Source organism: Limulus polyphemus, unplaced genomic scaffold (assembly GCF_000517525.1).
Source record: "Limulus polyphemus unplaced genomic scaffold, Limulus_polyphemus-2.1.2 Scaffold97, whole genome shotgun sequence".
In the NCBI taxonomy this organism is placed as follows: domain Eukaryota; kingdom Metazoa; phylum Arthropoda; class Merostomata; order Xiphosura; family Limulidae; genus Limulus; species Limulus polyphemus.
This window is the reverse complement of record NW_013665707.1, coordinates 738,720-755,554: the sequence shown is the minus strand read 5'-3', so window position 1 is coordinate 755,554 and position 16,835 is coordinate 738,720. Positions and strand designations below refer to the sequence as shown.

The 16,835-nt window shown below is 31.5% G+C and overlaps 1 protein-coding gene across 1 annotated transcript in view; it reads right to left on the bottom strand.

The window, feature by feature from the left end:
- Nucleotides 1-211: 211 nt before the first annotated feature.
- LOC106469473 (AP-2 complex subunit alpha-like) overlaps nucleotides 212-16,835 on the bottom strand; it is a 67,094-nt gene continuing 50,470 nt past the window's right edge. The window contains exons 14-17 of the mRNA XM_022398955.1: nucleotides 6,715-6,812; nucleotides 5,002-5,131; nucleotides 3,988-4,089; nucleotides 212-259 (exon numbers count right to left, since the gene is read on the bottom strand). Of these exons, the coding sequence (XP_022254663.1) occupies nucleotides 212-259; nucleotides 3,988-4,089; nucleotides 5,002-5,131; nucleotides 6,715-6,812 (378 nt within the window). The remainder of the gene's footprint in view (nucleotides 260-3,987; nucleotides 4,090-5,001; nucleotides 5,132-6,714; nucleotides 6,813-16,835) is intronic.

The window sequence follows — 16,835 nt, the reverse complement described above, 5'->3', positions numbered from 1 at the left end:
AATAACTTGTACAAGGCATTGGTATTCGTATTAGCTTTAGACAGAGAAGTACATCTTGAAATATTACATGCTACTATAAGCCTAATAATCCACGATTGTGAAAAATCGTCTGTTTGGTTACAGCTTGATATTTCTTATTTTCGTATAAACCCATAATGCCCGCAGATTTTTTGTTTTTACCTCTAGGAATCAATTCACTACATGCTTGAAATCACTGTCTTGCGGGATGTAATGCTGCACCTGAAACTGCAGCTGGATCCTGATAATTCAAAACTAAATATATATATTTGAAAAAAGAAATTTACATCCAAACTGTCTTTCATAACCAAACTCTCAGAGAGTAAGAGAACACTGCCTATTTGTGATCTTCCCGTGTCCATTGGTAGAACGCTTTCAGACTACCCAACACGATGTCACCTCCCTCAGAAGCTGGTGTCAGACATCATGCGATCATTCGTGTTCAAGAGCATTGAAATGACGAAATGTTTTTCATACGTCACGTGGCTATTAAGATAGATGAATATAGTATTCAAATACATAAGCCACATCTTACAATTATAAAATTCGGGTTTCGATAGCCGTGTTGGGCAGAGCACAGGTACCCTTCTGTGTAGCTGTGCGTGTAACAACAATCAAAACCAAATAAAAACATATTGTTTACTTGAAATGTACACATCTTTAAAAGCTTATTATGTACATAATATGCAACGAAACTCACAATTTTTGTAGTTATTTGTATTGGGAGTACTGGAAGTTTGAGAAACGTTATAAAAGTCAACGTTTTTAATACTGTAATGTAATTAGCAATTTATTAAATTAATAAGATATGCATTTTTAAAACTTGTTTTAATGTTAGTGATTCTGAACTTTCACCAACTCTCTGCAAAAAAAAAACTGCTTCCTATATTTTTCTTATAATTTGAGAATAACTCATACATGATTGTCATCTTTCGTACTTCTGAAAATATTAGATTTCACTTTTGAACGTACCCTAAAAACTATAGGTAGGAAAAAAAATAAACACGCGATGACGTCATCTTTACGTGACCCTTCAGTAAATGTCGCGAGGTTGTGCTACTGAATAGTGGTAGTCAGTTGTGTTTTCCCTTGCTTCTGGATAGAAAGTTCAATTGCGTGTTTTATTTCGGTAATATATGCGAATTCAATTTATTACTAGTGTAAGTAGTCTCCAATAATTAGTGTTGCATGTATTTTCTTCATTTAAAATGAACTCATAAAAACAGAAATTAAGTTTTGAATATGATATCTTTACCCTAATGGTGACTTCATATGCCTGACAAATATTGGCCAAACTCTGACGCCATAAAATTTAGCACCACAACAACGACTGTCTTGTTGTTGTATAAATCGCTGTTCAATAGGTTGTTCCAGAGAGAATGACAAGATGAATAAGAATCTACTTGTACCTGTAAGCAGTCAGCGTGCCATCAATTTTCTATAGATCTCCACCACCATTGGCTGAGATGTAGCCCACAATTATATTGGTACTCCAGCATGTTTCACCGTAGAGGCTTCACATTTACCGTTTCCCGTTATCTTAACTGCTTTAATTAATTTTGTTTGATCGGAGTTCTGTTTTTCCCCCGATTTGGTATATAACCGGAGAGACGGGGAGTTCACAGTGTTGTTTGGGTGCTATTTACCGTAGTTATCCCCCTTCCAAAATTTTAATATTTTCTACATCTCGTACAATTTAAAGTTTGTTTGTTTTTTCTTGTTAAACACGAATCGTTATATGATTTCTGTCTCTACTGTTTTATGGTACTGATAATTATCAAACAGTTGATGTGGATCTATCAAATAGGTATGATATATTTTATATATAGATCTTAAGACTAACGTAATTGTTGGGCTATAACTATAAACATATATATTTATGTATGTATGTTTGTTATGGATTTCGCGCAAAGCTACACGAGGGCTATCTGCGCTAGTGTAAGACTAGAGGGAAGGCAGCTAGTCATCCCCACCCACCGCCAACTCTTGGGCTACTCTTTTACAAACGAATAGTGGGATTGACCGTCACATTATAACGCCCTGTCACATTATAACGCCCCCACGGCTGAAAGGGCGAGCATGTTTGGTGTGATGGGGATTCGAACCCGTGACCCTCAGAGTGTGAGTCGAGCGCCCTAACCACCTGGCCATGCCGGGCCGCGGATAAAGAGGGAGAGAGAAACAATTATATTTCGAATCCAAGTATTCAATATTAGTGTAGAAATATATATGCCTTATATTAAAGTCACGTTTTAGATATATATATATAGAATTGACTTAGGTTTAGCAGGTGTGAAATCAAACACTTTAATCTTCGTGGGCGTTTTTTGCTGTTCTTTATAACACTGGCTAATTAGTGTACCATGGTCCGGCATACATACAGACTTTAATGAAATCGTAAATTGGTATGAAATCGCAGAATTTCAAAAATTAGATATTTTACGTAACAACAAGTTAATTTAGCTCCGCCGCCCGTATACGATATCAAACTGAAACTTTTGAGGAGACAACTACTGTAGTAGTCTTATTGGAGATCGTGACAAGTCTTTAGCTTTTTCACCGTGACATCATCAATCATTTTTCTTCTTAATTGTGAATGCGCTCAATTAGCGCTCCACTTGATAAATGAATTTAGCCGATAGAGGGAGCAGGGGTTGTGTATAAACCAGATTTTTTTAAAAAGTGGCTGCTCAACGACACAGCCGGTAAACGTACACCTTTATTGAGTTACCTTTGTGATACCGAGTGCAAGTCACGAAATATAAGGAACAAAATATTTTTTTTTGCTTGTTATTAATGTTACAGTCAGTTTCTTAATCTACGACATATTATTAACACTTGTCAGAAGCAATTTAACTTATCAAACTAATTCCTCGAGATAAGAATTAAAAACGTAAGAGGGCGATTTCCCAATGTTTCCAAAGTTCGGTTTAATTAAAAAAATTATTCGTGCAGAAGTAGTAGTACATCATAAGTGTAAACTATTTTCACCCTTTCGTCAAAATGGTAATTTATTTTTCTGTGAATAACAATGACTTACAAACCTATTTGAAACTGTGGTAATTTATCGCGGATGAAATATTACTTGTATTTCAAATAAACTATTAAGCGGAGTACTATTTCTTTTCGCCCTTTCAGCCGTGGGCCGTCCCTAATTTAGCAGTGTAAGACTAGAGGGAAGGCAGCTAGTCATCACCACCCACCGCCAACTCTTGGGCTACTCTTTTACCAACGAATAGTGGGATTGATAATAACATACTTTCTCAAAATTCATTATGTATTTTCAAGTTAGAACACCATTTAAACAAATCTGAATTATGTGTATTATTAATGTGTTTAGTACATTTAAAACACTTTAACAACATACTTTCTCAAAATTCATTATGTATTTTCAAGTTAGAACACCATTTTAACAAATCTGAATTATGTGTATTATTACTGTATTTAGTAAATTTGGGACACTGTTTAAACAAATCTGAATTATATGTATTTTCATGTTTTGATTAACGACGTGCGAATGATATGCACTATGCCAATTTATGCTTTTATGAGGAAAATAAATTAGATACCATATTCACATGATCAGTTCTAGTTTGATGCAGGATAATCCTCCTTCAAAAAGATGTTGAAGAAAAATTGCTGCAACCATTGGTGAAACACTAGACTTCAAACTTCGTGCTTATGATGTAAAAGTCTTAAAATAAATATATCATTTAGATATTTTTGTCTTTAAAGATCTCTAGTTTCTGTTGTGGAGAATTTGATAGGCATGTAAGCAAGTATATAAGCCTACAAAATATTGAAGACTAGTGCACACAGGTTAAACTTGTAAAGAAATAAAATATATATTAATGTAACACACAGACTCAGGCATTTATTTTTCTAAGATTTTTTTTTAATTCAACACTACAGTGATATTAATAAATATCCCTGACAGTATAAAAAATCTGTAGTCTTGATCCTACTCACCAACACATCTGTACTTGCAATCTGACTCAGCTGTAGATACTCCATACTTCTTTGTTGAAGCTCCACTTCGGAACTTCTGATATTACTATCACTTTTCAATATCTATCAAATGAATCAGTTCAGTTTCTTTTATTCAGAACACTTAAGTAACTTATGTATTAAGACCAGACATCAATTGTCTGAACCCTTAAATTTTCGTATATCCAACTCCTCAGTGGTGCGGACAGCCCATTGTGTAGCTTTGTGCTTCACAGCAACCAAAGCAATAATCAAAAAAGCATTTATTTTGCTGATAATATAAATTACCAAAACTAAATTTTCTTTTTCTTTTCACAATTTCAGATATTTTGAATCCACAATTAAACATAAAACTAGCTTTAATAAACATGCCAGACAAGAAAAATAAACAAGATTATGGAAGAATAAAAAATGAAAACAGATTACAGGATAATAAAACATCTTGCAGTGTAATGAAAAACTATAAAGAACATCTAATATATTAATTAAATTATGGTCAAAATGTGATTAGTGTACTAAATATGAAGTATAAAACAAATATAATCAAACATTATGTTTCTGCTAAGATAAATGAGAATTTCTTTCAAAAAGATAGGATGCACAAGCTAAAACAAAAATGTTGAAGAATTTCATGAAACAGGTGTTACCAAAAACACATATGAAGAATACCAATTTTTACTATGTTTAACCACTGTTCAACTGTATAATAATAATAATAATAATAATAAAGGTGGGGTTTTCTACATCAAGTCATCACAAACAAATAGAAGAAAATGGGTAATTAAAAGTAACAAAATTGGTCCAGTTAACACACATTAAACTAATGACTGTGATACATGTGTACAAATTGTAAGGTGAGACGTTTTATTCTTTTAAGCCATACAAAGTACCAATCCAAAACTTCCACAGGTTTTCTGTCTGTTTGTAATAACTTCTTATAGTTACATTAATTTTAATTATGTAATAAGCAAAAAACAGACAATGAGTATAACTTACATTTTGAATATCTGCTCTAATTTCTGGAAACAGATTGATGAACTTCACATAAGTGGTAAGTAACAGAGCCCTGGTTTGTGCCGCACACAAGTGGTACTTGGAATGTAGCAAGTTGAACTGAACAAAGGGACTAAAAATACACACATATTTGGTCAGGTGATGTTTCTTTTACGAGGATTTAATTCTCTTTTCTAATGATTTTGCTTCACATTTACCTCTGAGTCCAAACTTGCAAATTTTTTTTCACATGCCAAATTCAGTTTGATTTCCACAGTAGTAGAAAAATAACTGGCACTACACCACATCAATTTTATAGTTTCACATTAGTTTTTTTTAAAAAAAGCATATTATTTGTCTCCAGTCAAGGAGTATATATTTTAAGAAAAATTTTAAACTTCAAATAACAAAACAAATCCAGTCTGTTATTCATTCTAAAATGGTCAAATACAATACAAAATCTGGTGAAGACCTGCTTAGCATCCAAATAATCAAAGTACATGGTTTCTTAACTTATTAAATGCAATATTTTTCTTATTCATTTTTATGGAGAAATAGAAGATATAAATTTAAGGGTATTAAGATACATAATGGAGTACAGTAAAATTGTTTTAAACCATAAACTTCTGTAGGTCTTTCTTATTTCTTAGTAATCATAGCAAACTAAACTTAATTAGTGGTTTTGTACAAACAACCAACTGTACACCTGATATACAAACATAACACCTTGATCTCTGGTCAAATAAACAAATAACTTAAAGAACAAAAATGTAGATTTACCATGTGTTATTGTTGAGTGGCTTTGAAATGCTTAACAATTACTTTTCACGGTGGCCAGTATTAGTAGCTCAGAGCTTTGGGTCTGAGTAAAACCACAAGTGCAACACAATTGACCTTTTTAAAGTCCATGAGATGATTTAACTTGATAAATTAACTTCACTGAGGAAAGATACTTTTGTTTGTGTTAGAAATAAGTTGTGAGTTTTATAATCAAGATTGTAAGGTGGGTGCATTCCATGAGGGTTCTATCATTTTACAAGCTGTAGAGTTCAATCAATGAACTTCATTCATTCTACATAAAACAAAATGCCAGGATCACTGGTCTTGTCCATTAAACGAGTGCCATTCTCTTTACCTACAAAACTAACACAATACCTTGAATGCTACTTTTGTCCGATCGATAGACTCCACTTTTTTATCTACTAAATTAGCTAAATACAAAACAAAATTCTGATCTTGACTAATCAGTAAACTCCATTCCTTCTACCTGTTATACTAACAGAAATACCTGGATTGCTGGCCTTGTCCAATTAGCAATCTATATTTTCTTTACCTATTATATTAACTTAAAAACAAAGCCATTAGTCTTGTTAAAACAAACTGCAAGTTCACAACCTATTATAGTAAAACATGATTTTAATTACTGGTCTTGTCCAATTAACAAACTCCTTTCTTTCTGTGTTATTGAACTAATTTTGTTTAATCGATAAATTCTATTCTTTCCATCTACTAGACCAGTTTAACACTAAGAACACTGGTACAATCAATTAACTCCATGTCTTTATTTTATTCATGACAGATACTAAATTTAGAGCTCAATGTCCTGTCCAGGGAATAAACTCCATTTGTTCTAACTAACATAATTCCACAACATCTAGACCGCTGGTCTTGTACAATCAATACACTATCTTCTAGACTAACTAAAGTAATACATACCTAGAACGCTGGTCTCCTGCAATCAGGTTTCCAAACTCGCCTAAAATATAAGCAGCAACTTTGACCATGTTTTCATGACATGCTGGAGCCTGCAATGCCTGAAATACACAATACAGAACACATGTGCTACCATGTTAACAGAAATTGTTCTCCCTCTTGGCAATTTTAAAAACATGAAAATATTTCTTAACTAATGTTTTAGCACAATTATTTTTAAATAGTTCTGATTAGAAAAATGACTATATTATTGCTTGTCACTTAAAATATCATATTACAATATTCTTGATTCTTAGTTATTGTGAAATAACAGAAAATATGTTTGAGGTATTACAATTTTTTGTAATATGACAACAGCAAAGATGTTAAACCACAAGTCTTTTCAACATTACCATGATCAAAATTGTTTTACAAATAAAATAGGAATGTTTTCATCATTTTAGTTATTGTGGAGAAATAGCTGATTCAAGTTAAAGCTGGGCAATTAAATCAGTTATCTATAAGTTTCAATCATTGTCATGTAAAATAATCGATTAATCAAAATCATAACTAAACTTATTAATGTCATGTAAAAAATCAACTAATCGAAATTATGGTAAACAATTATTAAAACTATCCAAGTAATCAAAATATTACCATTACGATATCTCATTATTTTCAATTAATCCAAGGTTGTTAAGCTTAATAAATTAGTCATGAATTACAAAAATAATAAAATAATTGAGGAGATTATTATTAACATTATCAATTATTATAGCTATGCAAGCCTTATGTGAAAATAATAGATTAGCTGAATGTAATCAATTAATCAGCCTACTGATTAATTACCAAATTCCACTAATTGCACAGCTCTAAACCGTTATGTTATTTTTGGTAATATGTAATTAAGTAAGAGTGTTTTGAGCTTTAAAATGGTGTATATACAGTGTTTCCAAATACTTTTAAATAGTGTTTGTTGTTACCATTGTCAATGATAGATGTGACGAGTCCATAAAACTAATGATACATTAGAACACTTCTTAATTTGTAACCAGATTAATTTTTTTTATCAACCTGGACAGTTTCAATGTGAAAAATGACAAATACTTGAACTCAAAATTACATATTTAAAAGAATTGCTGAAGAAATGGGTGATGAATGTTTTCTTTGTTTGTTTTTTAGAATTTCGCGCAAAGCTACACGAGGGCTATCTGCGCTAGATCAAATTTCTTTCTACCATACTCTACCTCTGAATTTTCTGTATGAAAGATTCCCGAGTTATTTATCACTGCAGCTGGATGTTTCATTTCTTTTTGGGGTCCCATTACTCCTTCAGTCATACCTGGCTTTTTTTTCTTCAAGATTGCCAAAATGGAGGACTCACGCTCTGGAAAAGGTGGCATTTCTTCAAGAACTGTAGCCTGATGTAGAAAGAAAGAAGAAAAATCTTAATGGTACTTGTCAGTAATTCAGATCTTTATGCACATTCTTTAAAGTTCATTATAAAAACTACACATTATCGAATAGGTACAAAAGTATGAAGTAAAGAAGCAATAACATTCATATAAACAATAAAAAACATGTGTTATCATGAAAAATATAACCTGAAAATGTTTCTTTTATATCTTTCAAAGCATTTTAAATATTGATTTTGAATTGATCAGGGAAAAAAATTTAAATGATTGATTTAACTAAAGAAATGGCAATTGTACAGAATCTTTACAATTGCTAAAATGCTCAAACACCATACAATGAATAATAACTGGGATATAGTTTCATATCTATAATGACAAAAATATATTTACTTTGATTCTAGACCTTTTGTGAATAAGTTTCATGCTAAATCTTGTTCAACTAAAATTTAAGTTATTTCCATTAATGGTCAAGTTATTACAAACATTGGACAGTTGTTTATAATAATAATAATAAAAAAAAAAATGCAAGTAATGATTTCAAATTCACATCACAGATCTGTCAAAAATTAAGCTACAAAACACAAAAACAGTTGTCTGTAAAATTTGAAAATAGATTTTGCTGATGTACTACCATATATTACAGAAATGCTCACAAAATACTTAATTCTTAAAAAGAAAACGGCAGACATACTGTTTTATAATGTGTTTAGTACAGTTAGAACACCATTTAAACAAATCTGAATTATGTGTGTTATTACTGTATTTAGGACATTTGGAACACTGTTTAAACAAATCTGAAGCCAATATAGTAAGAATATGACCATCAGTTTATACTTAAGCTATGTCCTTGATGCATAGTATTTCCACAAAGTCTGCTTTGTAAGTGTCAGTGCTCAGGAAGTGGTGAATGCAAGGTTGGCATGTAATATAAGACACCACTTACATTAAGTGAACTACACATAAACAATTATTGAAGATAAAGGGTTAAGAAAGCTCTATGTGATTTCTTGCAGACACCCCAGTAGTCTAGACAAAGTACTTAAAAGACAAAATTACACTGAGTCATAGCAGCACTCCTGAAATGAGTAAATAAGTACACATGCATAAAGCTCTTGAACTACACATGTTACACCCATAAAACTTAAATTATTTAAGTCAATGACAAGAAATCAGTAATCAGTTGTCATCTGGACATTTGTTGGCAGCAGTCAATTGTACGAAGACTCTTAAGTTTAGTTATGTTTCTTATCTTTACAGTAAGTTTATTCAACTTGTTCCAGTCCACCACTGCATCATAATAACAGGTTACGAGAATGACATTAGACTGCCAGGTAAACGTTTGACTGATTGTAGTAACTTTTATGTTAAAAGTAAAAAATTTACAAGTTCTTTACCCTAATAACTGTTTTATCACATAACATTTAAGCATTTCATGGAGATGAAAGCTATGCTATAATTGTCCATTTTAATTCTTTGATCACTAACATGGATACATTATGCTTCCACATTTATTACTGTTTCAGAGCATAGGTGTATTAATACACCATTAAAAAGTTCCACTATCACTTACAACAATTACAATTCACTTTACTTACCCTTTGTAATAGTTCTATGCATAATAAAATAAGTTGGGCACAAGTCTACAATTTGGTCATATACATGTGTTTGATATCTTGGTAACAGAAAGGCTAATAACTCTTCATTATGAGCATTTTTACCCAACTTTAACACATTTTCTACAATGACATACTGAATATGTCCAATTCATAAAAGCTATAATGAAACCATATGTGTTCTGAATACAAGTGATAAATTGCAAATTGATAAGACACAGAAATATTTAGAAGGTCAGTAACTAGTTTCTAGAATTCTTTGGTTGTTAATCAGTTTTCTTGATTTTTATATCCTCGGTCATTTCCATCATACTGGAAAATATGTAAAACTACAATTTAGAAAAAGCAAAGTATATTTATGAGGCATTTTGAGATTGCCCATATTACTGATCAAATAAGGAATGATTCTGGGAATGAAGATGAAGGTTTGAAGTCTGATTCAAACAAAGAATACTGCAAAAAGGGTGTCAATATCAACTTTCGTGAAAATGAGGTCCATAACAGATTTCACTAATCTGAATAGGAAAATTCAGGTGAATAAAAAAAACAAGAACAATTTTCCTTAATAAGATCTAATAACAAGCTGCCTACTCAAGTCCATCCACAACAGTACCAGTATTCATGTTGATACATGCATGTTCAAGCCATATGATATTTTCAGTTTGTAAGTCAATAATGACCTTTTAAATACACCTGGTAATTGAAACGAATAGATATGCTGAACAGTCTATCAAACCCATCTTACTGGAAAAGTTTGCAAGCGTAAGACAACAAACAAGATATGAGACAATTTCTTGGTCCACATTTTTGATGAGAATAATCCAAACTAGTCTTCAGCTCCCCTCTATGTCACAAGTGTTTAAAGCAGTCATGACCAGGTATAGATACATCCCGATTCTTAAATAACATCTATAACAACAACAACTTACTTAACATCAATGATATTCCTGCTGACAAGCTGTACATGTTAAGGCCATTCATGAAATATCTATTTGAGAATTACAAGAAGTATGCACGCCATATTTCCACTGATGAATCAATTGTGAAATGGAAGGGTTCACTTCTTTTCAAACAAAATATCCCAAGCATGGAGTAGATGTTTTCATGTCATGTGAAAACAATGGTTATACATACATATTTTGTAACTACAATGGTAAAAAACCACAATCTACTCATTGGCAATCGGTGTTTTTGTTACCAGAGGCAGTAGCTGTTAGCCTTGTTACAACACTTCTGAACAACCTGCACATTGACAACTACTACAAAAGTTTGCCTTTGTTCAGGTACATGCATGAACACAGTACTTTAGCACATAGAGTTATTCATCCAAACAGAAAATGCCTTCTAGAGGAGCTGAAAGCAGAATGCCTGGATACTGGGGAAACCTCATTTTTCCATTGTCTTAGTTAATAGCCTTGAAATCATAACAGCACAACGAGAGTCACCAGAAGGTGAACAGCAAAAATAATTGACAACCAGTGGAAATTTGTGACTACAACCACAACGTGGATGGTATTAATCATACAGATCAGCTTTTACAGCCACACCATCTTGAAGAAAAAGTACAAACAAGAAGTTAGCAGTGCTAAACAGTTTCATTGCACACCAAAAAGCCGGAGGTGACAAGAAAATCTAATGAGACTGAAAGAGAGTCTTTTGTTGTACCTCTGTTTGAAACAGATGGCAAACTAAAGGCATAAAAGAGATGCTGTGTCTATTTTGAGGAAGGAAGTAGAAAAGAAAGTAGATATCACTATCCAAGTGTCCAGAACTTTGTTAATATTCCCGTTTTGATCCTTGCCACACTAAACTCGGATACTGGCAATAAAACTGAATCTTTTACTTGTGTTATAATAAGTTCAATAAACATATTTAAGCAGCAGGTGGTTAGAAAAGCTGCATTTTTGTGAAGTATGATGCTAAGCCAAATGTTTTTTACTTATAAAAAATAGACCTGCAAATTTGGTGACAAATACACAAGGGGTCATTTCTAATTTTCAGTCAGTTTGATTTGCCTTTATTGAAAGTTTTTTTGGAGATTTATAAGTGTCTCAAGTATAGCTCTAATCAAGATGCTAACTGTCTCAAGTTTATGTACTAGTAAACAACAAATTTAACATGGTACTTGTCTTATGTTCATGTAAACAATTTGTATTAGCTTAATTGGGTCACTTTAGGCATAAAATAAATTCTCTAAAACATCATACAGTCTGTGTTAATACTTTTATCATTTCTACACTGTATTCAGATTTTTATCTGCTGTTGTGAAAATAAAAAACTTACATTGAATATAGTTTAAGTACAATATATTAGACTCAACCTGACAGTAAGCATTAAAAATATATCTGAGAGAAAATATTAAGCAAAAGCAAAAGTTTCTCACACAAAATATATTTATTCAGTGGATAATGAAAACCTTTATAACCATTAGTTCTGTTGACAGAGATTATCTACATCATATTATCTTTTCACTAGAAGCTGGGACTGTAGTTGGTACTTGTTCAATCATAAGATTAGATAAAAAGAATCCCCGCTGGAAGAAGTTTTAAGACTATCATTCTGAAAGAAGTTAAAGTCCTGTTGCTTCAGACCTTAGCTACAGTACTTACTTGTTTAAATTCTTCCATCTTGCAAAAAATGACTCTGAATTCATATTAGTTGGCTCAAAGAACTTGTTTATTGTGACTGGAAGGGGCATGGTCAACTTCTGCTGGGCATTGAAGTATCTACAGAAATATGGCATAAAACAATTTAAACAAATCATTAAACTGAATGAATATTAAAATATCTTATAAATGTACAACAACTTGTATAATAAATCCATTTATCGTACTTTAAAATAACATTCTGCAAAAACTGCACTAATGAAAAGGTTCTAAACTAATTTCAAATTAGCTGCTCTTCATTAGGTCTGAATACAGAGATCATCTATTGAGATCTGGTTAAAAGCAAGTGATCAAAGCAACATCTTTTTGAAGAAAGAAAAGAAGAAAAAGAAGAAGAAAAAAAAACATCTGCTTCTTTGTAAATACTTTACATGTGTTCTTAATGTTAAAGAGCTTACATGAACTGAATAGTCAATACAGGACGTTCTGAGAAATCTTCAATACATTCAATGTTCAATGTTTGGTGAACCTGAGCACCTGCTTCTACTACAGTCTCTACTGGTTTGACTTGAATATTTAGTTCTGTTGTCATCAGTTAAAGATACCGTAAAATGTACAAGGCTGAAAACAAAGTTTAAGCACACAAAAAACAACAACACATAAACAAAAATATAATTATATCGCAAAAGTTAATTACATGTAATAACAGAATGTGAATAATTTTTTTTGTATTTATTTATAGGTTATTTGAATCATTTTCAAAAGCATCATGCACTTGAATTATTGTTTCAAGTTCTGAATGAATTTACAAATACAATATTTGTCCAGTTTTATTTTTGATACTTGCATCTCCTATTATTATATGCATTATATAAGTGGCCTCAAAAATATTTTTAAAATAAATCTATACTTGAGAAACACTTAAAAATAATATAACAAACTTTTCATCAGAAACTTAAAGAATCATCATAACAGTATTAAAATAAAACTTTCATAAAGTTCTTCATCTCGTATTTTTATAAAACAGGTTAGCATAATTTATTGAGCATTTTGCTTACTTAGCTATAGCAAATTAAACACTTTAAATTATGAACTGTTAATTCTTAAACTTTAACAGCAAAGAACATTTTAGTATTAAAACTTGTGTACTTGAGAATGATCACATTGGTGGTGGAAATATCGTACCTGTTCTAAAAACAAATCTTACTGTAAAAGCTGTAACTTGTAATAAACTATACTTGATGAGTAAACAAACTCAAAACAAAATTAATGTTTAAATTGTTGGGAATATAACAAAAGATATGTAATATAAGTCAAAATCTAATCAGATGTTTTATTGATGAAAGGATACTTGATGACAGGTCATTTGGACAAGAGATACTTGGAGTGAAACTTAGGAACTGGAAGTTGGTTTTGTTGCCATAAAACAATCCTACTTGTCCCAGGTTCTGCCTATATTCAGACTTAATACCTATCTGCAAAAGGTCATTCTCGAACAACACTCCATTATGTTTACAAACAAACCTGTAAAAATAGAGCCAAAAAAAACCCAACAAAACATATGTTCTATACTGCATTATGCTGTTGTATACTTTATTTGGTGACATTCCTTTAACTATAGAAATTTAATGAATTTCACACACCTGAACTATTACAAAAATATTAATAAATCACAGAATGTTTCAAGTATATAAGAAACCTTTTGAGATTTAAATGGATATATTCTTCCTGCTGAACTAAGACTTAAATGCTATTAAAAAAAAAAAAGTGGTATGTGTGAATCATCTTTTACAGTACAACTGATTTTACAGAGTTAAACATTATTTGGAAAATTTGTAGGAAAAAACATACAAACAAAAACATTCATAACATGCAAATATAGAATCAGATTACAGTTTCCACTCAGAAGTAATATAAAGTTTTCACAAATATTGTTTGTAAACAGCAATACAACTACTTTTATATACATGCTCATTCATAAGAGCTTGAAATATTTTCTATATAGATATAAACATGTCAGAAATATAAGTAAACCATGGCTTTAATAATGAAGCTACTGGCTGGCACCATTTATATATATATATAAAAAGCTTTATTGGCTTAAGTATCTGCTTGAATAGGTAAAGAAAATCTGTCTGTCTGTCTCAATCTCTCTCTATATACACACACACACACACACACATAAATGAATATAAAACTTATTACATATATTAAATAAAATCCTAAGAACTAGCCTTTGTTTAAGGGTATGGTAAAAGAAATAGTGTACGCTAGTTCTCGTAAACACAATGAAACTTCATGATGTGTTTTTGAGATAAATAGAAGATAAAATTTACATTTTTATGAAATTAAAACTTTGCACAAAAGTTTTACATAAATGTAGGAAGACATAAAAAAATCAGTAATTAAAATTTACAAAATTATCATAAAAATAAAATATTTACAGAAGTTACATAATCTAAAGTTGCAAACTACTACATCCAGTGGTTTTTTTTTTTTGCAATGTAGTAAAACAAACCATATAACAGGAGTGTTGTTTGATGCACCTGGTAGTTTGAGAGTTAAGTTATAATTAAAGGATGAGAGATTATTGCCTCAACAGGTTTTCCTTCAATTATTTGGATTATGTTTTTTTTAATAGTTCAGACAAATCACGTTAATCACATTACTTGTGTCCACATTTTCCACCTTTGCTCCAGCAATATAACATCATACACCACTTACTTTTTCAAACTTTCTTCATTACTGACAATAATTCCATTACCAGGTGTCGTACTTGTTGCCCCAATGGTTGGCGGAGATGTAGTTTCACCAAATACGTCAACTAAGAGACTCATACCCGAGGCGTCTGACGAGACAGGTGGCACTGAATTAGTAGTGGGCTGTTGTGAAGATGTGGATATCTCAAGCAAGTCTGCAGAAACTGCTGACAAAGGGGGATTCTGTTCAAGAAGTAGAAATAATCTTAACCAAGGGTTAAAACCAGCTACAGCCATTCATCAACAATACTAAATGTTTACAAATATATCAGAACCTTGTGTAGAGAGTGGATGCTTTTTTTGGTCACTCAGTAGCAGCATTTTACATACATCAGTACGGGTGGGATTAAAACACCACTCGCCAATCATGCACTAGCATTGAATACATAATGTAGAAACAATTATAAGACACATGAGCAACAAGCTTCATCAGGAAAATAAAAACTATTAATCACCATACATGAAAAACTCCACATTAATCAGCCATACACACACAACATATTAGTCATATATTTAATCATAATCAAAAGAAACAAGTAAATATGAAGACAACTATGTACCACACAACAAAATTTACACTCAAACTCATTAATTGTGTACTATCAATAAAAATAATACATAAACAAAACTTACAAGTCTTATACCTAAAGTTCACATATTAACATATATCATAACAAGTCATAAACATAATTAACACAAAATGTTTACCCAAAGCATGTTATCTGTATTTGCAAATATCAGCAAGTGTTTAAGAAATAATAGACTTGGTAATTTAATGGGTGATAACTTTTTCTTCTTTCTTTCTACTGTCTAAAAAGCAGGTATTTCTAATGTAGACAAAAAATTTTGAGTTTCCAACTTGTACAGAATCTTGTGGATACATGTAATAAACAGACAGGTTGGAAATCCCCAAGTTCAAGTATAAGCATCCCTAGTATTAAATTAGTGACCAGAGAGAGGGCAGTCAGGCAGAAGCACTTACCATTATAAAAGATTCGTTGGGCTCTTTGAACCAAAAAACAGGATTGATTGTTACTTTTATAGCTCACACACAGCTGAAAGTATGATGCATACTCAGTAGCATAATATCTTGAACCTTGAACTGTTCGACCACAGCCCGAGTGCTAAAAGCTTGGCCATGCTCAGGCCACCAGGTGAAGGTTAGGGATTGTAGGTTGTGCAGCAGCATTTCACAGTTTTCTTTTTATTAGATTCTAAACTGAAAAATGGGCTATAAGTTTGGGGTTGCTTTGCTGCTTGAATGATTCACAGAACTTTGTAAAGCTCTATTTACATGAATACTGCTTTATTAGCCATTTATTTATCATTATGTTCACAGATTTGGAAGGATATTTTGCATATGCAAAAATTGCAAAGACCAATTTATATATACATATACACACAATCTGTCTTATAAATATTGTGCGGCTTTTTTTAGATTAAAAGTGAATAGTATTGTTGTTAGTTTAGGATGATCAGTATCAGGTTTACTTATGTAAGCTTATAAATGAATTGTTAAGATGATATAAGAGCAGAGGACTGGTACATTGGATTATATGAAACATCAAGTGCATGCAAAAAACTGATATACTGTTTAAGTTTCTATTAACCATGAAACACTAAAGGCAGAAAATTCTTATCATCAAGAAACAAAAAATATTTTGAATTACTTATCTTGAAGTTGACACAAGAAATATAACTACAATGCTTTATTAGGTTTGGTGAATAACATAGGAATAAAACTACAAAAAT